This window comes from Felis catus, chromosome D4 (assembly GCF_018350175.1).
Source record: "Felis catus isolate Fca126 chromosome D4, F.catus_Fca126_mat1.0, whole genome shotgun sequence".
Taxonomy (NCBI): domain Eukaryota; kingdom Metazoa; phylum Chordata; class Mammalia; order Carnivora; family Felidae; genus Felis; species Felis catus.
Genome location: NC_058380.1, coordinates 25826046 through 25851210, shown reverse-complemented (window position 1 = coordinate 25851210; position 25165 = coordinate 25826046). Strand labels below are relative to the sequence as shown.

Genomic DNA, 25165 nt, shown 5'->3' with positions numbered 1-25165 from the left:
AATGTCTCTGTGTACAAAGGTTTAAGAAGCCGGTGCCTGGGAAGATACACAGACCTAAAGTTTATGAAAAACAAGGGTCACGGCACTCCAGCTAATCCCAGCTCATCAAACACAGAATTTTGCTTCTAGCAACTTCTCAGTCAAGTTAACCTCCCGTCATGTTTATACTCCAATTGTAGGGCAGTTGTTAACATGATGTTAAATGCAGACATGGGACAAAGTCACCGCTTCTTTCTTAGACTTCTGGCAATGGTCATATTGGGAAAATATCCTGCCATGTTTAAGTCTAATTTCTAAGTGGCTTACATATGTTCATTATATATCATTATGTATAAGGGTAAAAATGCCTGTTTGAGATATTCAGGACTAAAAGGTGGACGAGGAAAGGCAAACAAAAGCTGGCCCAGAGAGAGTGAATGACTGGTGAATGAGTAATGTGCTTGCTTACACAGGGCATTTGAGCAGAGTTCTGCTTCCTTGAATACCATCCCCGTAGCTCGTCAAGCAAGAAATCTCAGATTTAGGCAGCAGGAGGCGGCATTAAGCCCTAAAGCTTCATGTTGAAAACCACCGGAATAAAATATGGGCATTTCCAGAAAAAATAAATAAATAAATAAATAAATAAATAAATAAATAAATAAGGAAACTCAGGGACTCCATCAACCCCACTCCATTCCAGACAAGTAGCGGGCCACTTTCTACCCCCGCCCCCCCCCCCCACCCGGCTGGCTCCAGTGTGGAAACAGCAGCTACTCCCCAGCCCAAAGAAAGTGCACGCCAGGCACAAATGGTTGCTTGTCTCATGTTCCAAGTCCATTTGCTGAAGAGTTTGTGGAGCGTCGGCAGACGCTACACTCATTTGTGCTTGGCCCTTGACCTAAGGCATGTTGTCAGGATTTGGGGACCACTACTAACAGGTGCAGCCCGAAGCACTCCCAGTGAAAACCCTGGGGACTGTCCTGTGGCCACTCGCACTCCAGACAGAGCTCCAGATGGCGCGTGTGATGTCTGCACCTCCACAAGACAGACCTCAGGGACGTTAAAGGTTTCTAAGCATGGATGATACTGTCACTTTCTCCCCAACAATATCAAACCAAAGCCCCTCACCATCCTCCATGCTAAACTGCTTTTAAAGAGAGGGCTTTGGAGCTTCTATATTCTAATCTGTTTTAGCTCATGAGTAAATCTTCTGACTCCATGTAAGTCTTTATGAGTAAAACTCCACGGCTTTTTTAACTGTTAAGACTCCACTATTAAAGGAAAAGCACACATGTAGGATAAAGAAAAATTGTGGAAGGGCAGGTAGGCTTCCCTTTCCATCCCACTGCAAAGATGAAAGTAATGATGGAGGCCAGGAGACACATCTGTTTCCTTCCTTTCAGCGTTCAGTTTCTCTCTAATGTCTTAAAAAAAAAAAAAAAAGACTTCTCTCTCAAATCTATTTTCAGACTCTGCTTAGTGTGATCGTGAAAAATATTTCAAAGAATTCCATATGATAAAGAAATAGCAAATGATTCGTTCTTTTCAAATCAACCGTCCCGTCCTTGGTTTGTCAACAGTGTTGTCTAACTCGTGGAAGTCCCTCCTTCTGACTTCCAGATACCTCTCCTCTTCCTTTTCTGAACGGCAGGGCCCCAACACACTAGGGGTTCGGATGTCCGGGTTTCATTTTTGGCTGAACCACTAACGTGCTATGCAGCATCAGGGGGTCTCTTCACTTTTCCTGTGACAAAGGAATGTTCCATACCTCAGGAGAGGATAACAGCATTGGCTCTGGCAACCCGTCAGGAGCTTTGGGAAGCATAATTAATTAACGTTAGTACTCTTGAGACCTAAAGAACTATTTAAGTATAAATCTTAATTATCACGATTATTAAGAGCCTATAGCCAAACCATAGTCTTCTTGGTTATTTAAGACAGAAAAGCAGGTCAAACTTTCCTTTCCTTCCGCTCCCAGGACAAGAAACAGGTCCCGACAAAGGGCCAGAGAGCGAGTCGTGGGGGGGCTTTATACTTTCTTAAAGTGTACCATTTAGAGAAATTTCCTCTCCCTACATTCTTTGGCCCAAGTACACCAAATCTAAATCTGCCAGTTTGGGGGCAACTCTAAGTACTGCAGAGAGCTCCAGTTCATCCAGACGTCATGAATCTCTTGATAAAACAGCACGAATGAGAAGCTGTGGGGAAAAATCTTCCAATATTTATAGTTTGCTCCCGACGCACACTGTGCATAGGAGGCAAGTGCTCCCGAATTAGGAAGCATAAGTCACTCACTCCCACTGCTTGTGTGAATGAGCATTCTTGAGCTGTGACATTCTTCCTGAATGAGTGGGCCACAGAGACACTCTTTATGTACTGCCTGAAGAATGGGAAGCCTGAGAGCACGGGTATTTTATCACCCAGTGCTCGGGCTAGGTTTGTGCCAAGCCTAAAGTATTAATCACTCGGGGGAGATTTCGATAAAAGAATCTACCCTTGAACAATCAACGTGTTCACGATGATGGAAATAGCCGACCTTGAAAATTCTTGAAACTCATGCCGGCTGATCCCAAGACGCTGGCGAAGGCCCCACATTTCTTCCTGGTGACACTCACAAGCGATCTCTCTGCCATTAATTTCTGGTCATAGTTCTACTTGAAAACACACACTCACCACTTCTAACCTTCACCCAGTCTCCATGCACACCTTCGTGTTCCCGAGAAGGCTTTTCCAAGGACAGCCATGTAGTGGATCAATTTCATCTTAGGTAAGTCTTATTTCTGTCCTATTGGCTAACTAGGATACAGCAGAATTTTGGGAGACTCCCCAGAGAGTCCCGCCTTCCCTCTGTGAGTGCCACACCAGGTTTCTCCTTTATCCAGTCTCCCTAAGCCTCCTGAAGCCAACACATTGAGTTCATCCTACCTTTTGCCAAACCCAATTAGAGTGCATCTCTGTGCACAAACTCTTCTGTATTTTTATCATTATTACTCATCGATATCCACAAGGAGTCAGTACAGCCATCTTGGCAGATGCCTATGCGGTCCTTCCAGTGGTTTCCCCCAGGTTCCGCAGGGCAGAAGGGAACCCCCCTCACTAGGCAAAGTGTGGTCTGGGACCTGCAGCATCAGTTGGGGGGTGGTCAGAAATACAAAATCTGAGACCCTTCCCCAAATTCCTGAGATCAGAATCTGTGTTTTAGCAGGATCTCCAGGAGAGCTGTATGCTCACTGAAGTCTGAGAAGCCCTGATTTATAACTCCGTGAGAAGTTTGACTGAAGTCAAAAGACCTCAGTGGGCATAGAAGATGGCCATTTTACAATGAAACATAAAGCAAACCTAAAAAATAGCTAGATACCCAAACACCGAGGGGGGTGGGTACTCTCTGGCAGTGACCGCGATAAACATTAGGGGTGAGGGCAGGAGACGTCTTGTCCCCGTGGCATACCTCTGAGGGGGAAGGAACTTGGACACCAGAAGGAGCTTACATTTTCCTACCCTCTCCAGGAACCAAACTGTGGCTTAGTTTTCTCCTTAGAGCGCCAAGTCTAGAAAGTTCGTGTAGTCAAGTGGCAGTCTTGAGGTCTTCTCTGGGCAAGCCTGAGCCTCTGGGTAAGGGAGGACAAAGCAGTGCTGAGAGAAAAGCAGTTCTGGGTAGAAAGTTTCTCCCTAATGGCCGCAGAGGACAAACACAAAGCGAAGTGAGGAATGGGTACGTTGTTAGTGATCTGCTCAGTGCCCACTAAAGAGAGAATAACACTGCAGAACTCACAAAGGAGATGAATGAAAGCTGGACCCATGTCCTTTGAAACCTCTGCTTCACACTGAGACTTTTGAGGTCCCAAAGAAGACAGAAGGTGCTCATTCAGGACTTACACAGAAGTTTCCACATAGCCACGGGGCCTCCACCACAGCACTCTGAGAACCCAAACCGGGTTCCCTGCAGGCAGAAGGCTCTGAGGCCAAGTACCTGCCTCCTACCAGAGAAGGTGAAAGCAACCAATGGAGGCAGGATGCAGGTGGCATTTGCGTTCAACCTATACGGCCGGAGGTGTCAAGACGAGGGACCACGAGGGCTCCCCGTGGACCAGACAGAGGTGGCGTGAGAGAATGTCTGTCCTGACAACAGCCCCCTGGAGGAGCAGAGGGATCTCAGCAGCACGAAGCTGCGTTCCTGGGTTCTGAGGAAGGAGACGCTTCCACCAGCTGGAATAGAGACATGTTTGCTTCCTGTCACGGACTCTCTGGAGAGAGGCCCGCAGAGACAGGAATCACCAAGATCCCACAAAAAGATCCAGGAAGGTCTGTGAATCAGCACTGAACACACACCCTGAGCACACCTGCCTGCCACCTGTCCCCCGTGCCCACTCCCTTCTACTCAGGTAACAGAGGGCCTGAACTCTGCTTGGCCAGCTCTGCAATCTCCCTCCCGCACCCCATCCCCGCCTCCCCACCCCCTCACCCCCCACCCCACCCCCACCCCTGGCCACACACACATCGTGCTGGCCTGGACTGGACTTAACTCAAGTCCAGAGTTTTGACTTCTAACTCAGAGAGGACATGCTATTTCTCAATTGAGATTTTTGCCTGCAATCTAAAGTGACCAAAGGATTGTCTGTTACTCAACAACGAGCAGAAAAATCTCACTTGGGTCAGGGCTCTCATCCAGACCATTTTCACCTTTGGTTGCACACTGGAGTCACGGAGGATCTTAAAAACAGAAAATGTGAAAGCCTGAGCCTCGTCCGGGAGCCACTGAATCAGAATGACTGGAGGTGGGCCCTAGAAATGTGTGTTAAATAATGAAATCACAATTAAAGCTCCCCAGCTGATTCTAATGCACAACAGGGAGCCGGGCCCTAGTGTTCAGGAGCCAGAAAGGATTATTCTTAGTGAACAAATAAATGTTCCAGGGACAATGGAAAATAAAAACGAAATAAAATTAATTTGATTGTTACAAGCCACGTTCCTCAGCGTGCTGGAAAAGATAAACGCTATCGTTCCCTAAATTTCATTTGGAAACTACAAGTTGAGTTTTGTGCTTTAAACGTAACCCAAAACTGACCTGAGCGGAGTTCACTTCTAACCGTGGGATCCAAAATGATCAATCTGGTGTCTGGAGTTTGGGAAAGTCTTTCCTCCCTTTCTCAGTCACTGGCCAGGTTGCCAGTGATGAACAGATGGGAAGGCACCGGCTTTGTGTCTGGGGCCCTGCTGATACCCGAAGGTCTGAGAACACCTGTCCTTCCTCGTTAGCACCCTGGCTGGGTCTGGTATCGGAGTCTGCAAGGTCCCGGCACTCTGGAGAGACACTGTAGGGCGATCTTTACCGACGGCCTCACACCCTGTGGGTGGCACCCTCTTGACCTGGCTGATGCTGGCTCCAGGTCTCTCTGCCCATCCTTTCTCCACGCAGAAAGCAGGAGAGTGTCTCCCACCGCATCCACGGTTTCCATTGCAGGCAGTAATAAAGGCAATCGGGGCTGTAACTCCATTCTTCACCAAAAAGCTCACCAACTTTTTGCTTTAGGGACTTTTTTTCTTTGTCTTTCTCTCTCTCTTTTTTTTTTTTGTTTATTTATTTATTTTGAGGGAGAGAGAGTGGGAGAGGGGCAGAGAGGGAGGAAGAGCATTCCAAGCAGCCACCGTGCTGTCAGCGCAGAGCCCGACATGGCTCTAACTCATGACCGTGAGATCATGACCTGAGCCGGTATTGAGAGTTGGATGCTCAACCGACTGAGCCATCCAGGTGCCCCTCTTTGTTTTTATTTCTGTTTCAATTTCTTTCAACTCTCTTCACTTTCTATCTACAAACAGACAGTGAATTCCTTTGCAAGGTGACTACTCCACAAAAGTCCCAGTTCTGAGCTGAGCTGCCATTTTAATTCTCCTGGCTGCATATGGAAGAGTAACCCTACTTCACTGATCCCAGGCTGCCAGCTTCCTCATAAGCCAGTTAACTTGCAATGCAAAAAACAAAATAGAAAAAGAAAAGAAAGAGAAAAGCAACTCATCCAAAAAAAAAAAAGAAAGAAAGAAAAACCGTAGCTGAAGCATCTTATCAAAAAGATTTGTAAAAAAGTAAACTTCTTACCAATTACTATGTGACAACAACAGAAATACTGAAATACTGAAGGAATATAGACCTACACTTGACTTGTCATCCTAAACCTGTAGACTTTAGGCCGGCAGGGAAATATATAGAGATTTGTTATTTGTTTATTTTTCTTTAGTTTTAAAGGAGGGTAAGAGGGAAAGGAAGCAATTCTTTAAAAGGCCATTATCTGTATGCTATGGTTCCAAATCTCATAAATACCAAAGATTCTAAAACACAAGCCAAGTGAGGTCAATCTCTAATTGGTCACACTGGTTTATGGCCCACTAGGGCCATTTATATCCACTATCACCCTGGACCAAGGCTCTTTTATTTCCATTCCATTTATTACTCCCTGATAGCTGGTCCTTGAGTAAATACTTAAAGAGGAAAAAAAATCATTTCTAAAAGCAGATATCTCTATTTTAAAGACTTGACCAAAACAAGTAAACAAACAAGAAGAAGGAGAGAACAAACATCTTAATAAAATTAACCTCAACTTTTATTTTTGGTCAGTGATGATTTCCTTTAAAGGGAGTATTTGAGACACTGTTATTCTTGTACCAGAAATCACTTCTTTCCTATCATTAGTGAAGTTAAAACTAACAAAAGTGATCCATAAAAAGGAGGCCACATGGATGAGAAGAGTTAAGCTCTACCAAAGACTGGCACCATACAGAAATGTTCCAAAGAAAAATACATCAAACCTCTATGTTAAATAGAAGTTACTGCCTTCCCCCTGGAAGAACTGAGCATATATATCAAAGCACACAAACCACTTCTAAAACTTTCCAATGCCAGACCCTCACCCTGAATCAAGTTCACCTCCCAACGGTTTCAAAAGGCAGCTGCTGGCAAAATTCAAATCAAGTCTGAAGTTTAGTGAATAGTAATATGCCAATGTCGGTTTCTTACTTTTGACAAACATACCACGGTAATGAGAGATGTTGACGACAGTAACAACTGGGTGAGAGGTGTCCAAAGACTCTGTATTGTCTTTGCAACTTTTCTGTGCATCGAAAATGACTCATAAATAAAATGTTTATTGAAAAACAAACATAAAGCAAGTGTCCCCAAGCAGAATCTCTGGATTTAACGATAAGGCTGTATTCCCCGAAACACACAGGAAGAAAGAGAGTAATCTAGAGATTTACTACAGCAAATGTAGCCAAGCAGCTCAACTCTCAATTAAGAGGAAGATTTAATGGAAAAGACAACTGCCAGGGGTGTCTGGGTAAGGCATCCAAACACAGCTTGTTTTATGTGCTCCTGAAAGGCTGTTTGTAAATCAAACTCACATAACTCAAATAACATTTTGAACATGCTAAGGAAGTTTGTGCACTTAAAAAGCTATTTAATACACACCAGTGTAATGACAGACTTATTATGTAATGGGCACTAACTACATTCTCACTACTTGCTGAAGGGGGCTCCGTATGCATCATCTCTGTCCGTGGGACTGCCCTCTGGGCCCCACAAGCACATGCTGCCCACGCAGCCCCTGCCCCACGGGCCGCCAAACTGCTGTCTTCCCTTCCCACTGCCAAGCCATCTTTGTGTGGCCCTCACGAACTGAGAATTATTACAGCGAATTCTACTCATGTACAGGTCCCAATGTCCAAACAGGCCTCGGCCTCCACACTGTCATCCAGTATCTGGGCAACAAGACCCAACAAGTAAGAATACTCCACCGGACAACAGCATCAGAAGCAGATGAATGCACGGCAACTGTCCCTGCTGTTGCTGGGGCTCACATTGCAATTTGCCTGCCGGCATCCCAAACCATTGGTCAGATGGGAACTATTACCTCCTAGAAAAACAATTCAGGATCTGATAAATGAATGACACCACTCAGCCCAGGTAGGCAAAACATTCTAAGAAACTGGTTTCTCGTCCACGGTGAGAGGGCAGGATTCTGAATTCCAAGCGGGTAAGGGGCTAGAAAATACATCTTCAGTAGTTCATGAGCCAACCAAACACGGTTCACCTACGTACATCTTGCATGAGTTTTGCCATGATGGGTACAAAATGTCACTGAACACTTGAGATAAAAATAATGTGCACATCAGACTACTGTCCAAAATGATTCATTCCCCCTGCCCCATCACTTCCCTGGGAGTATGAGTCCCTGCCCCTGGACTTGGCTGTGGCCCTATGGCTTCCTTTGGCCAGTGGCATATAGCCTGAAGAGACCATGTGCCACTGCAGAAGCTGAGCCTTGAGAAGCTTTGCCTATTTCTAGTTGCCCTCCTGCCATCGGCACTTGCCACTCAGAAGCAGACCTCCTGTGTGGCTGCCATTTCTTCACCTGCACCCCAGAATAAAGACATATGGAACAAAACCCCAGCTGACCCACAGGCAAGACTAAATAATGGTGTTTTCAGCCCCTGGGTTTGCAGGTGGTTTGTTGAAGGCATGATGTTGTCAGTAGTTGAGTGATACACCCTATCCTCTCCCCGGATACAAAAGCATCAGGTACTCACCATCTACGATTCCAGGCCAGCCCATGAAGTGAGCAGAAATCTGTTTCTCATCCTTCCCATACTCGTTCTTGGCTACTAACTTGTAGTCCCCATTGTTCATGTGAGTAGGATTATCCAGCTGGAGGCAGCCATGGTACTCCGTGTGATTGGTAACATGGATTTTAGTACAGATGTACTTGGACTCATTCAGTATCGCCCCATTATAGAACCACTGAAGAGCTGGTTTGGGGTTGCCTTTCACAGTGAATGGAATGCACCAGTGGTGGTCTGAGGTTGGAGATTCGAGAAATGTGATAGTTGGAGCAACTAAATTGAAAAAGAGAAAGTTAATAGCATCAGAAAGCTCAGAATTCTCCCCATCTCCAGATTTCTGTGTCATCAGCGGGGGATCTTATTCAACGAACTGTTTGGTTTAAGAAAATACAGGACCAGCGACTCTGGAATCCATCAATATTTCGAATCACCATCAAGGCTGATCGAACTCCCTACAGACAGCTTCAAAGAGACTCTTTTCCTCATACTTAAGACCCACGAACCATAGTCGTTTTTCAAATTTCGCAGTATGAGAACCAGCTCCAAACAGATCGCAGAGATTTCTGACAGCAGAAAGGGTTCACTGGAAGTCAACTTTGGTTTCTAATACATATGCTTTGATATTACGTAGATTCATCACCAGAAAGCTGAGGGCCACTGTTTCTACAACACTTCACTCAACAACACAAATAATGAAACGACTTTGGAAATCTTGCCTGCAGCACGGATCTCACACAGCTTATCTAAAACGGAGCAAACTGACCAAGGCGGGGACTGCTGCTGCCAATGCTGATTGATTATTATAAAGTATGATCCGCTGGTACTTTTCACTGATTGCCAATAGCAAATGCTCTTTAAAAGTATCACATTTCATGACAGTACGCTGCACTTTTGCTAGGATCTCAGAAGTCAATGTTTTGATCCTTTTTAAATGTCTGGGGTTCTGTCCAAACCTAGACAAACAACCTAGAGACCACTTTAACTTGAAAAATAAAGCACTTTACGCTTTGGGGAAACAAACACTTAAGTAGCATTTTTAAACAGAGTACTTATCCTGAGTGAGGGTATTTAAAATCCCCCATAATTGTTTATTTTATTGTGGTCTGACTTTGATAATGATACAATTAAGGACTAGGAAATACTTCCAGAGCCCTAAGAGCATCATTTTTCAGGTGAGGAAACCCAAGTCCAGCGAGGGTAAATGACTTGGTCAGTTTTAGGGAGCGAGACGGATCTGGAACAAGGATCCGGGTCTCCTGACACCTAACCCCGCAGCCCTTCCGTCCTTGCTCTGCTTCCTAGTTGTACATGTTCATCACACAAAGAGGGAGAAAAGTCACAACTTGCTAACAAACACACTTTGACCAGGCTCACTACCAAGCCTATCTCAGTTGTTAAAATTATTCACCATTTATTCCTTCTATTCTTTACCTAGATTGTGATAGATAAGGTCAATTCTTCAGACCATGGTGAACACCACAGATATTAACTGAGAGGACTTTGAATTTGAACATCCTTATTTGTAGTTCTGTGTTACAAATACAAGGACCCCAGTGGGGTAGGGGCAACACTTACCTTCCTCCCACCAGCCCAGGCCCCCAAGCCCAGGGCCCACATATTCCTTCCACCATGCTCAAATGAGCTTTTGGTGAGGTGTTGATTTAAGGACATAAAGTTGGAAGCTGGTTGCGTATGTTTGGGGATAGCATTGATTTCAGGCTTCTGGGTGGGTCGAAATGATGAGAAATTATGAGTCCAGTACCTACTAGGCACAGAGGTAGTACTGACAGTGACAAAGGACTTACAGTTGATGACCATAATCACGCACTCCAACAATCACACACTGAATGTGCGCCACGGGTGAACCTTAGCCAGTGTATCGATACCATGTGTCTATGCGTGTATAATGTGTATTCATACACACACACACGTGCACACTCGTGTTTCTCTCATCCAAACCCTGACCCAAATACAGTAACGCCTCATTAATTTATAGCACGCCAGCTCAGAATTTGGCACAATGTGCAAAGTATATGTGATTTGTACCAAATACATGTTCGCCCTAAACGCCACAATCTGGAATGTGAAGCTATGTATTGTGTTGTTTACAACACTGGGAAATAACACACGTATGCTGAAGAAGGATTAGTGTCCTGTATCTTAGTTGCAATGTATACAGAAATTTAAAACAATAATAAAAATGTTCTGTGGGTAATAACAATTTTCAATAACTTAAGCAGGACACCACCAACCTTCCCACAGAAACCTGATGTCAAACTAATGAGGTTTTATTGCATCGACGGCACAATTGGGTGTTTGCGAACAGCCAGCCTGATACTTTAGGTGGTATAACTTTAAATCTTCATATGGCTTTTATGGAGAAAACAATTTTAGGAACTGGTTTGGCAGAAATTAAGCTAAAACTTATTAACAAGAGAACGATAACCAGTTCAAAATATGTTCTATCCAAAAAAAAGGTTGGGGGGGGGAAGGGGAGGAAGGCACAAGAGGACAAGTTTAAGATCAAAAAAGCAGCTTAAAAGAAAGACATGCACCAGTAAGAGGGATGAGAAGAAACAGAACATGTGACAGAGGCTGGTATCTCTTTAAAAACTGCACACAGAACACAGCACACCCTTTTTTTTCACACACTTCAGCAGCACCCAGTGCCCAACGACAAATGCAGGTGTGTCCGCGATTGTTTGCGATTAAAAACATAGGCCGGTCTGATTACGTACAATGTACAGTGAGGTTGACAGAATCTTGGTCTTCTCCTACAAGATTTTCTGCCACACAGGAGATCTGCTTTCCACTGTCATCAGATGAAATGTTAGTTATCCTTAAGGAGCCCTGTGTGTGGCTCGTTTCATTCTACAAATGAATTAACAGACAAAAATAATCTTTATCACAACTGATGCCAAAGTGAAAAGATATGGGGTGTCTCCCCCTAACGAAAGAAAGAAATCTATACCATTAGAAAAGGTTTGGGGCCAGGCAAAGGAACCAATCAGGAGCTATTCTACTTCTCTAGATTACAATGGTTTAATGCGCAATGCTGATTTAATCTTTGAATTCTTACCTACCTTTCTCCAAGGGAAAAGAGCCCAAGGAGCGCCCCTCACCTTGCTCACAGGGTCGCAAGAAGCTCACCAGAGACACAGAGACTCTAATCTAGTAGGTATACACAACGAAAATGCAAACCTGCACTAGTCTTTGTTAACTAAAAGAATAAATAGCAAGTAAATGTACTTCAAACACAGTGTAAATTTCTCTTTCTGGCCCTATAAAATATTAAACGATCATCACTAGATTAATACAATCTCAAGTTCTGAGACACTGTCATCTCTCTCTGAACATAGAGCCAAACAAAAGCCTTACCATATGCTTGGAAACCAGATTACCGACATCCCAGTACAAATTCGGAACCGGATCGCCTGAGACACTGCAAGATAATGTGATAGACCTTCCCTCCTCCACAGTGAGGTTAGGTGCGGCCAAATTTGCTGATGGCAAACCTGCGGAACAAGAAAAAGTAAATGGAGATACATATAAATAGTTCGATGCATTATCAAAATAGCAACAAATTGAAAACTCTTTATGCTTTAGAACTGGTAATTATTTACTTTCTGAGACTGATTTATGGTGATCTGAAAAAGTGCCAGGTTGGTAAGCTTTACAAATTTAATGTGAACCAAACAATATGAGGTAATAAGATGTGTAAACAAATTTTGCACATTTCTTAAAAATACTATTGCAGGAGCACCTGGGTGGCTTGGTCAGTTGGCGTCCGACTCTTGGTTTCAGCTCAGGTCATGATCCCACAGTTTGTGGGTTCGAGCTCCACGTTGGGCTCCATGCTGACACTATGGAGCCTGTTTGGGATTCTCTCTCTCTCTCTCTCTCTCTCATTCTCTGTTCCTCCCCTGCTCACACTCACATGCATGCACGCATTCACTCTCTCTCTCTCAAATCAATAAAAACTTAAATGTTATTACTGCAAAATAACTTTTTACTTTAAAGAAAACTACTTTATAAAACTATGTCTTCTCTTTCACTGTTCTACAGTTGCCAATCTAGTTTTTTTTTTAATGTTTATTTTTTGAGAGAGAGAGAGAGAAAAGAGAGCAAGCACAAGGTGGGGGGAAGGAGCAGAGAGAGAGAATTCCAAGTAGGCTCCACACTGTCAGTCTAGAGCCCGATGAGGGACTCGATCCCAGGAACCGTGAGATCATGACCTGAGCCGAAATCAAGAGCTGGACACTTCGACTGAGCCACCAGGCGCCCCGATAACCCAGTTTTTTATAGTCAAAAACAAAAGGGTGCAAGGCATCTATGTTTTTTGGATAAACCAATTTTTTACATTAAGTAACTCATAAACATAACCTCACTACCAGACCTCAATTTTGAAACAGATTATGGGGAAAAAAAAAGATAGTTTTTTTTTTTTTTTTAATTTTTTTTTCAACGTTTATTTATTTTTGGGACAGAGAGAGACAGAGCATGAACGGGGGAGGGGCAGAGAGAGAGGGAGACACAGAATCGGAAGCAGGCTCCAGGCTCCCGAGCCATCAGCCCAGAGCCCGACGCGGGACTCAAACTCACGGACCGCGAGATCGTGACCTGGCTGAAGTCGGACGCTTAACCGACTGCGCCACCCAGGCGCCCCCAAAAAAAGATAGTTTTAAAGCATTCTTCAGACACGAAGCCTGACCATCACAGTATTAGAATGTTCCGAAGCTATAGAAGTCATAGCCAAATATCATAAGAAAAACTGGTTATTGTAAACTTCACGATATGATAAAAAAAACAAGTCATGTGGATCTATACTTTCACATTTCGAAAGCTAGCTTTTCGTTATTGGTGCCATTATCACTTCATTAAACTATCGCACCTAGTGGGTGTTTACACTGCTTTCAACCACATGGGACTCCTAGTATTTTCTGCATGAAGGCACGTCCCAGCGAGTGTAAGGATATGTCACGTCCTGCCTGTCAAGCTAGTCCCGCACTTGGTATCAGAAACTCTGCTTGGGACTGCGTTCAGCCCGACAGCTGTGTCCCAAGGACCTATGACACATCATTAACTCAGGAGTAACCCAGAGGTCAGAAAAGGCAATTCATCTTCAAGAGCCGTTAAATTGCCCTATTTGACCCACTATCTTCACAAAACTGCCATACACCCCTCGCCTACGATGCCATCCCCACTGACAAAGCCATTATTCTTTATTACTGAAACCGGACTGGAGCAAGGTTTATACAGGGTGGGTCTCAGGGTGTCCCCACCCCTGGCAAAGGACTTCCCAACAAGATCCGGCTGTCAGTGGCCTGCGTGACCTCTTCAGGACCTTTCCTATCAGCAACCAATAGACAGCGATGTTGTATCTTTCACAGGGTTTCAAAAAGGCCCCTAATACTCTGAGTTTCATACTCCGAGGTTTTCAATCTCTGTCGTGCCCTTAGCTTCTGAGGCTCTTTTGTTCCTGAATGGTCTTCTATTTTTATGGCACCCTGTCTTTGTTTCACGGGTGCGGTACCTCCTGATCTCTTTGAGACGTCAATAATCTTTTGAATTTTTCTTCTCTCCGCATCAACACTGTTTCTCGCAACTTTTTTTTTTTTTTTGTATCTGTTTGTTTGGTATTTGTCTCTCTGATTATAAGTTTTTCTCCAACAGCGGGTATTGTTGGCCATTCACACATCTTTAAGAACAAGGTATGAGACATATTGTGCATTTAACTGCCAGCTTCGTTGTAGAGTAGTATTAGTGGGCTTCTTAAACTGGATACCACCTGACCTTAGTATCATTAGATCACTTTGGGACAAGGTCTGGTCACATTATTCAGATAATGCTCTACCAGTGTCCTGCCCGGAAGAGGAAGAAGGATGGAAATATCAATATTCAGTATGTAAATCCATCATTTTCTCTATGGCTCTCACAGCCTCAACCCTTTCTGGAGTTCCTGATAATCTTTGTTTGATCCTCTTTAGCGAATAAACTTCCCGGGGCACCTGGGTGGCTCAGTTGGTTAAGCTTTCAACTTCAGCTCAAGTTATGACCTTGCAGTTCATGAGTTCAAGCCCTGCATCACGCTCTGTGCTGACAGCTCAGAGCCTGCAGCCTGCTTCAGATTCTGTCTCTCTCTCTCTCTCTCTCTCTCTCTCTCTCTCAAAAATAAATAAACACTAAAAAGAGAGAGAATAAACCTCCAGTTTTCTGCTGTGGAGGGAGGGGTGCAGTCAGTTGGAACATATGGAATGACAATGGCTTTAACTGCTCTACAAGGAACTTGAAGCACTCTCCTGTGTTTGGTTCTCCCTGCATTCCTGCTTCTTTCTGAGCCTTGTACCAGCTCTGCATCCCAAACCAAGTGTCCCCAAGCCTTTGCTGCTGCCAACCCGGTAATCAGCATTCTCAGCATTTACTTCAGTTTCTATTCATCCGTCTGCTTTCCAGCTTACACCCTTCCGGGCCTTGTTGATTCCTCTCCCATGTTCTTGGACTTCGAGATTTATCTATTGATTCTGGAGGGATCACAGAGCCAGGGCCTGCCCTGCTGCCTGTCCTCAAGGTATGACCTCTTCCACCAGCCAGACTCCACCAAGAGAGCCTGGAGGCATCCCTTTTGGCACCTTGAATACAAACCTATGACATGAATTTCCTACCTTTTACAAATGCATGTAATAGTTTGGAAATCCTGAGCAGAAAAAAAAAAAAAAAAAAAGGTTAAAATAGAGATTCTCAGTAGAGAATGCTGTGCCATAATCTTAATTTCTCCTAAAAAATTTAATTTAGTTTTTTTTTTTTTGGTTAAGCCTAAATTTATATGATTAACAATTCTAAAAATGTTTGTTTAATTACAATAATAGTAGTAGTATTTACTGGGCATTCACTGAACCAGAAACTCTTTTCTAGTACTATATTTTTTAATATTAATTTATTTATTTTGGGGGGGAGGGGCAGAGAAAGAGGGAGAGAATCTCAAGCAGGCTCTGTGCTGTCAGCATAGAGCCCAATGCGGGGCTTGATCTGATGACGGTGAGATCATGACCTGAACTGAAATCAAGAGTCTGATGCTCAACCGACTGGGCCACCCAGGCGCCCCTCTAGTACTTTAAATGATTGTTTTATTTAATCATTACAAGGAATCATGGAGTTAAGGATTTGTCCTCATCTGCTTAATGAAGAATATGAGTTCTGGAAAAGTCAAATACATCTTCCAAAATTGCCCAAGTACCTGTAGACCTGCGATATGAACCCAAAGTTCAAGATCTTCACCACTACACTGTACTTCCTTCGCAGACTGAGTACATCCATTTTAACACAGAACATAAATACCAATATGTATCCATAACCTAAGAATTTAGTTCATTTAAAAAATAATTACGTGTCTATTTGTGAAGGAAGAATGAGTCTCCTTTATTTATAGAGAAATTGTATCACCCTGTCATAGCAGTCTCCAAAGGAATCTGTGCAAAATTGGCCAAGTCTAGATCTTTTAAATGTAAAGTCTTCCACAAATGAGTAAGCATCTGACTCACGTTAATTCTAAAGCATTAATATGCTGGCCAAAGATTCAATAATGGAAAAAACAATCTGTACTTGAAATATCACTTGAGGCTTAATTAGCACAATAAAAATGAATTGGGATGCATGAACAGCCAAGGCAGGATAAACCATTTGCCAGGCACTACTTCCTGGCTTAATAAGATTTGAAATCGGCACAAGCACAGAGCAAAGCTCAGCGAAGCTTCCAACAGCTTCTAGCACTACTGTCATGGGATCCTGATTGAAGCTGCAGACGTGCCTTCCTCTTGCACTCGGAGAAACCTGACTGGAGATCAGAAATGACCATCTGCCCAGGCCGACAGCCACCTCCGTGTCCGCGTCTCTTGATGCGGATGTGTTCAGAAAGGACACACCGGCCTGCAGACCTCGGCAGAAAGTCACCAACCGCAACGTGGAAAGGCTGACTTTCTTGAGACTGGGGCCTCCCAAACTGTAATGCGTATGTGAAATGACCAGCAGATCTCATTGAAATCATTGCTTCTTTCGGGGCGCCTGGGTGGCTCAGTTGGTTAAGTATCTGACTTCGGCTTGCGTCACGATCTCACGGTTCTTGAGTTCGAGCCCCGCGCCGGGCTCTGTGCTGACAGCTCAGAGCCTGGAGCCTGGCTTCAGATTCTGTGTCTCCTTCTCTCTCTGCCCCTCCCCTGCTCATGTTCTGTCTCTTTCTGTCTCAAAAATAAATAAAAACATTTAAAAAAAAATCACTGCTTCTTTCTAGTAGGTCTAGGTTGGGGGGCTTTAAAAGTCTACATTTCTAGCAAACTCTCTGTTCCACAGACTATACTTGGAGTAGCAAGGGTTTGTTTAGATGATAGATGTTGGCTGGACAATTGCTCACTAGGTTTTTGTGTCTACAACTATTATTCTTAAATTTGGCAGGGGCCCGAGCAATCATCTCATCCATGGAACTTTCCCCAGAATGTGTTCTGTGGAATCCAGACTCCTTGAGATGTTCTGTGGGGGGCTAAAGAGGGAGGTGTGGAATATCTAAGATTTAAAAAAAATAAGAGCCTACTGTAACTCTGTATTGTTCTGTAACTCTGAACGTTCACTGTGCCCATCACACATTAAAAGCTCTCAGAAGTCCTGCTCTAAAGGAATCATTTCACTTCCACTGATCTTATATTCCCCAGCTTTTTTGAGTACACCACTTCTCTGTGGGATCTTGTTGTGGCTTTCTTGCTTTTATTTGCAGCAATTTCACAAAATATAAGAGATACGCATATCTAAATATTAGATGTAAAATATATTTAAGGCTAAATGTTCATATTGATGATCGTAATAACTTTAACAGCTAATGTTTACTGAGTACTTAATGTGTGCTAGACCTCGTCTGTAATATTTTCCACATTACCTTATTTGGCATCCTAAAAACTCTTGAAAGCAGGAGTCATTAGTATCCCCATTTCCAAATGAAGTTAAAGCTTATCAAGTATCATAACTAAATAGCTAATGAGTGGGAGCTGGCCTTGACCCTCATCTGTCTCCATGGCCTTAACCAACACACACAGCCTCCTTCAATGGGCTCTCCCATGCGTCTGTGTCCTTCCATTAGCACACACTTCCAGAGTGTTGACTACAGCTCCTAGGATCACTAATTGAAAGTATGCAGATTCCCGGGGCACCTGGGTGGCTCAGTCAGTAGAGCATCAGACTTCAGCTCAGGTCATGATCTCATGGCTCATGAGTTCGAGCCCCACGTAGCATTCACTGCTGTGCGAAGCTGTCAGTGCAGAGCCTGCTTCAGATCCTCCGTCCCCCTCTCTCTCTGCCCCTCCCCCACTCATGCTTGCTCTCAACAATAAACATTAAAAAAAATAAATAAATAAAAATAAAGTATGCAAATTCCCTCCAGTCCTTTGTCACCATTCCTAATGGATAAGAAATGCTCACTATTAATAAAATATTAGGTAAGAATAAATGCAGGTGACCTATCACTAAAAAAAAAGAAGAAACAAATAAGTAGGGTCTCACTTCCTAATAAGTGAGGCAAACTGACCTCTAATCATTTTGAATCATTAACTCAACTTTGCAGTAAGTGGCATAGGTCAGATTTGGGTTTCATTTTTCAACAGCCACCTGAAGTTAGGGATTACATTCTTTCTCATCTTGTTTTAGTCGTCCTGAGCTCTGTTCATTCTGTGTTGGGTCATCATTCCATGCATGAAATATTCAAGGAAATTATGATTTTGTCTAGTGTCTCCTCTCCTCTCACTTTGTCTCTTGTTGGCATATCTTCCAATCTCTCTCTTAAGCATATAGATTTCACTACCAGGAATGAAGCCAGAATGAGCCTGACCTATTTAGAAGTGGCTGCTTTACACCCAGTTACAAAAATGACAGAAAATTAGCAAAGTGACTTTCCAGGCCCAAAATGGAAATGGTGCTTCTATGCTTGTGAGCTGTGTCATTACAGAGTCAGCAACCAGGAAACTTCTAAACACAAAAACTGTGTCAGCAGCTGACAGAAAAGAAAAAAAAAAAAAGCTTTATTTTCCATCCTAAAAAGATAAAGGAAAACAACAATCCACTGTGTGGTTGCCTTTATTTTAGTAGACAGAACCTGATCCCAAGTAAAAGTAAAGCAAAGTAATAAACTAGACTTTTTATATGCTTTTCAGAAAAAAAAAATCTATCCAGCTAAGATGGTAAGAAAATAATGTGTTATACCAATATAACTTCCAGAGTATTGACATCGCATTTCCTTTTCATCTCCCATAATCTAACAAAGCAGAATTGCTATCAGTCTATTTTCCTGGTTTAAAACAATGAAGGACTCTGTAGGAAGGAATATGCTTAACAGACGTATGCTACAAACCACAGGGCAATAACCAAAAGTAAATCTTATTGGTTAAGTAAAACCAATCTACCTCAAGGAACCAGCCTTCTTCTCCAGGTACCTGTGAATTGACTTTTACCATCATAAATAATATTTTGTTGGTGTGTCTTAAGGAATCTCTACATTGAAAGCTTCAAGGTCGGAAAAGTTGGGAAAATTGAAATTGTCATTATACGTAACAAGGAAACCAAAGGCAGGACTGATTTCAATCCAAGGGACCATTAAGGGGGTTTTATACAGTCAACTGCAGTCCAACCATCAAGTGAATTACCACCTTATAGTCACTGTGGGACTAGCATGTTCTGTGGTAACTAGCTCCTAGTAAAATGGATGCAGGGATTGTTTTGATATGACCCAGAGGACTATTGCCCTTCTTAAACATATTTGCCATCTACTTAGAGCGTCCCATCCACTGCTAACACTTCCTGAAGAAACTCTCTTCCAGAGATTTAAATCATAATCAAAGCATAAAGTATACTGTTCTTTAATAATCCCACTTACTGAGGGGAAATGATTGAAAAGACTGCATTGCAAAACTAACCATTGAAGATCAACCGACAAAGTAGCAGGGATGGTCTTCTATTAAGTCAGCACAGTGACTGGACAAAATAATATTCCTTCTACAAAATTTGTGTGATTCCATCTCTGTCTCCAGAACCGGTGTGCGTGGTGACCCTTTTTTTTTTTTTCTTATTAATGTGGAGACTTGAGATGCATGTGTTTTGTTGCCTTTAATAAAGTTAAATTGTTGCTGCAATTAATAAAGTTTTTCTAAGGTTAAAAAGGACCTAGTGGAGAAACAGACCACAACGTGTTTCCCAGCATGAATAAATTTACAGTAGTTCACGGCAGGAGGGGCTGTTAGAGAAATACTGTGAGACATTTTGACCATGCTGCTAATGGTAACAGGGCCATTAAACTTCCCAGCCCCGCCTACTAAGCTCAGTTAATCACTAAGAAGAAGGAAAGGGAGATACTTTCACAATGAGATGATGACAGAAATTTCAAAGGGAACTACAAAATACTAAAATATGGAATAATTCAGCTAGAATAACACAAATGCTTAAGTTATCTTAACTGAAATATCCATACCATTATATAAAAATTGGGTCCAGCCTGATCATTAATAGAACATGTGTGGCTCATGCATTTATTAATTGATGAATTCAGCAAACATTAATCAAATGCCTATTATGTTCAATGGATACATTAGACACCACAGAGGGTGTATTTTTTGCTTTAAAAATGTAGAGCGTTTGTTAATACAATACTTAGATGGTGAAATAGTAAAAGGGAAAGTTTTTAAAGAAAGCCCACCTTATGAATGAATGAAATCTCGGTAGCTCTTTCTTACTGAAATTAAAATGTTACCAGTTGCAAATTAATGGAATAGTCATAGTTACTGGGAATCATTGGTTTAGAATGATGAAACAAACACACAAGATCATACAATACTCTTATGCATTACTCTTGGACTTAGTTAAGAGTTTCATACAAAAAAAAGTGAAGCTGAACTCTATGAAACTGTGATGTAATTAAACACAACAGATATATTTTAAAAGTCTGCAAAGGGCAAGACCTGAAAGAAAAGCCAACCGACCACAAATCCAAGCTCTAAACAATACATCTATCTAACTTAAAGATAGTAGCTCAATTTCTGATTCCTGTAGTATGGACTTTCAGAAACAATTTAAATCCAACCGCCTAGTGTCAATCTACTGCTCAATCCAACTTCTCTTTAAAGAGCCCAAACTAGGAAACCATGATGAAGAAAAGTAACATATGACTAAACCCCCAACCGAAGCTTCCCATTCTGATCTCAAATCTCTAGATATTTTGCAAAACTTTTTAAAATTCCAGTGTTAGTGAGTAAGAAACCAGAACACGATGAAAAACTCCTGAACAAGAGAAAGTGAGAAAGTGGGGTTAAAGAAAATCAACACAGCCTCAAAGGGACATGTAAGTATTTGCTTCACAAAAGCCAATAGGGAAGCTCTAGGCTGACCCAAGACTCAAGGGGCAGATGGCAGGAGACAGTGGAGCCCCACTTCAGCTGAGCCACGGGGGCCACTGGTTAAGAAAACTGAGTAGATGCGACATATCCTGTCGCTACGCTCTCACTGTGGACACAGCATCCAGTAAGAGTTGGAGCCACTCCCAAATGGAAGCAATGAGTGCAGGAAGCTCGCCAGAGAAAATCAGCAGTGCTTGGTACTGGTGACACCCTGGGGATACGGTGAACCCCAACACGGAAAAGGGTGTTTCAGTCATAGAAAAACTCAATCACTAGAGACTGTGGAAATTCAAAATTACTTGTTGGAAGGGAGAAACTCAGTATCTGGAGAAACAGCTGAAGGACAAAGCATGAGTAAACCAATGTTCCCATCATGTCACACAAAAGGACAAACAGATGGGAAACACTCCCGAAGGCTGAGAGGTATGGAGGGTGGAGCCGGAAGTGTAAACACCCATCTACATAAATTAGAAAATCCTTCCAGAACTTCAGACATAAACCCTCACACTGAAAGAGTATGCTGCGTATCAAACAGAACCTTACAAAATCTTTTTTAGAATAAAAACACACACCCAGTTACATGATGGTGAAAATTTCAGAATAACATGGAAAAGGAGAAAATCCTCAAAGCTTCTGGAAGGAAAAGAAAAGCACAGGCGACCTGTCAAGAAGTAAGCATAAGACTGGCCTCAAGCTTCTTATCTGCAACATTGAATACAAAGAGAACACGGTACCACATCTGCAAAGTTCTAAAAGGAATTTGTTTGAATCTAGAATTTTATACTTAGCCAATTCCATTGAGAAGAAAATATACAGTCTTGAGTTTCCACCAGGCAAGGACTTGAAGATTTTTTTTTTTTAATTTCTCTGAATGAAATATTAGAGGCTACACGCCAGCAAAAAGAAAAGCTGCTCCAAAAGGTAGTAGGTTACAAGAGTTTAATGGCATGCAAAGACATAGTAAATCTTCATAAAAGTCAAGTAACAATCTAAAAATAAAATCCTGGGGCGCCTGGGTGGCGCAGTCGGTTAAGCGTCCGACTTCAGCCAGGTCAGATCTCGTGGTCCGTGAGTTCGAGCCCCGCATCGGGCTCTGGGCTGATGGCTCGGAGCCTGGAGCCTGTTTCCGATTCTGTGTCTCCCTCTCTCTCTGCCCCTCCCCCGTTCATGCTCTGTCTCTCTCTGTCCCAAAAATAAATAAACGTTGAAAAAAAAATTTTTAAAATAAATAAATAAATAAAAATAAAATCCTATTTGACAACAATCTGAGAGATGGGACGAGAAAGTAAAGAGAAATAAAGGTATCTTTTCCTGTCTTGTTGGGTGTTATCTCTAGATGCTTACGAGAAAAAATACGTTTTGATAGGGGCGGTGGATATTGGGGCATTATATATTTACAAAAAAACAAAAACATAATGTATAGCTTTCAAACAAATTAAGAAAAAATAAAATAAAAAACACTATCAATGGAAGAAAAGGAAAACACTGTAGAAAAATAAGCAAAGGATGGTAAGTAGATGATTCATCAAGGAATAGACACAATGTCCCGTAAACACAGAAGAAACTCAATAGTCATCAGGAAAATGCAAACCAGAAAGCAATGACCTACCAGTTTTTAGACAAGCAAAAAAGTAAAAAGTTTGCTAATATCAAGGCATGCCTTGCTGGAGTGGCTATAATTTGGTACAACTGCTTTTTAATGTGCAAACCATAGAAGCCAAAACTTCTGCTTCCTGTTCTGGATCCCAGAAAAACCTTTTCATCTGTACACAGTACAAAAAGCAAAGGGTAAAGATACTCGTCGAAACATTTCTGGAGTGACGAAAAATGAGAAATAAGCTGAATGCCCAACAATATGGAAATTTTAATGTAATTGAGATATATTCCACCATGAATACTGTGCAATGATTCAAAAGAGTATTACAGATCTCTAACCACTAACCTGAAAACAAGAAAAACACAAGCTTTATGTGTAATGCAGGTTATTTTTACAAGAAAATGTATCGACCTTATTTGTGCAATTATTAATAAGTAAAAAAAAAAGTTTGGACAGAAAGAAAAATTAACAAACAACAAACCAATTTAAGAATACAAAAGTGGTAGAGAAATGATTTTACAAGGTAGCTTTAGCATCGTTGACACTGAAATTAATTGTGAATGTTACCATGAACGCAATGGTCCTAATGGAGCCATCAAACATATGCCTCCCAAATCATGACAGTGAATTCAAAAGCCCCTAAGACACACAGTTGACTAATTCGTAGGAAACAAATAAAAACTTACTGAAAACTGACAAACTGACCAGGAAAAATGAGGACCAGTTCCCTCTTACCCTTACCCTCCCCCAATCATAATAGTCTATCAATAACCCTGTAGATTCAGCCCATTACCAAAAGCTGTCAAGACAAGTTGGCCAAAAATTAAAATTATTAAAAAAAAAAACCAAAGAACTGGCTTCAGGCAAGGGCAAAGCAGACGTCTATTAAGAGGCCATTTGTGAACTAAGAGCAGGACTTAGATGCGCTTTCTTTCTTCCTCTCAGTGGTTGCTGAACCAATGTGGTCACAACAGCCATGTGGACTTGGGAGCCAGCCAAGAGGCCAGGTGACTCAACACTGAATTTCTTGTCCCTCCAGGCGATTTCTCTCAGCGGTGCAAATTTATACCAGAACAGAGCACAGCTGCCCTCTTCTCAATCGGGAGGAGATATATATTAAAAGTTGGGTTTGTTTAAGTGTTGGCTAGCAAAGAAAGCTCAGGGAAGCTGTCAAGAGAACAAAGCCTGGTTCCCCTATGATAAAGCCCAAGGGCTCTGGGAGAGAAGAATCTATGGGAAGAGTAACTGCTGTCTTGTAAGCCCCTTCAGGGTAAGAAACAAATACTTCTCTTTCTTTAAAAATGAACAACAGCTATATTTTCCTTCAAGAAAAATTGACCCCAAACAGCACGGTCTTCTGAAAACAAAGAATCGAATGTTCGTGGTTCATATACAGATTCCTGACAGACAAGAATCAGGTGCTACATGGCTTTCTGCTCTGTCACCAGCCGCTCGGCCAAAAGATCAAATATAACTGTGAGCTAACTAACTGGCTGGACGACGCATATGTGAGTATTCGAGGAGGTACATCACAGAAGTCCTTAGCAGGAAAATCCTAACCAGAACATTTGGGTTTTCCTTCCTTGCAAACAGACTGGCACTCACAGAGAGATGGGACTTTGTCATAAGGTGCCCCCTTAAATTCTGGAGTTGTAAATACTGAGGAGGATTGGGGGCAAAATGAAGGAGGAGCCTGGAAACCCAAACATGGGAAAAGCAGGTATAAGGGCAGATTCGTGGTGCCCCATCAAGAGACACAGACATCTGGCAGCAAGACAAGTGTAAGGGAATGTGCTGGATTGATCTGCATTTCCTTGTACTGGGAGGACACTTTATCACCACGAGATCTTTCCCTCTCCACGGCCTGGGTAAGTAAATACGTAGCCAATCAAGTATTACACTCTTAGCAGATAGTTTTTGGATGGATGGATGGATGGATGGATGGATGGATGGATGGACGGATAGATGAATAGATGGATGCGTGAACAGACAAACGAACAAAGAAACAAAGGAATCAACAGTGTACTTTTTCTCCATGCACTTTAAAGCCATCCACTCAGAATTAATATTCTACTTGCAAAGAATATTCAGCAAAGTTGTTCCCAGCTGATTTCTCCACACTGCATACAAATGTTGCCCAGCTCACCAGAGACCTCAACAGCATACTATATAAAATCTGGGTAGTGATAATCCTCCCAGACTCTCTACCACACCAAGGCAATTAGAATAATTAATAGCAAGTAGAATTCATTGATTCGAAAGTAAATTACCACAATTGGGTATCTGCAGGTTTGCCAGGGGAATATTCTTGCTGCTTTCATTTAGGCAGTACAAATCCTGAGTTTCTGGGCTGGATTTAGTCTCCTGAAGAGTCTTGATCCACATAATGTCACAGGAGCATGTAAATGGATTGCCCACCAGGATCCTACACAGAACAAAAATGAAACCAGATCAGGCTTCTCTTTTTTCGTTTTAACTACCCTAGTGTTTATGAAGCACTACAACAGTATGAATTCTTTCTGACCCACAATCTTTGGAAGTCATACCCACCTGCGCAGTT

At 42.4% G+C, this 25165-nt stretch overlaps 1 protein-coding gene across 5 annotated transcripts in view; it reads right to left on the bottom strand.

Moving 5' to 3' along the window:
* The window catches only part of NTRK2 (neurotrophic receptor tyrosine kinase 2), a 335632-nt gene that overhangs the window by 274615 nt on the left and 35852 nt on the right, over positions 1 to 25165 (bottom strand). For all 5 annotated transcript variants that reach the window (XM_023242219.2, XM_023242218.2, XM_023242220.2 and 2 more), the window contains exons 5-8: positions 24876 to 25030; positions 11968 to 12104; positions 11328 to 11460; positions 8557 to 8862 (exon numbers count right to left, since the gene is read on the bottom strand). In XM_023242219.2, the coding sequence (XP_023097987.1) occupies positions 8557 to 8862; positions 11328 to 11460; positions 11968 to 12104; positions 24876 to 25030 (731 nt within the window). The remainder of the gene's footprint in view (positions 1 to 8556; positions 8863 to 11327; positions 11461 to 11967; positions 12105 to 24875; positions 25031 to 25165) is intronic.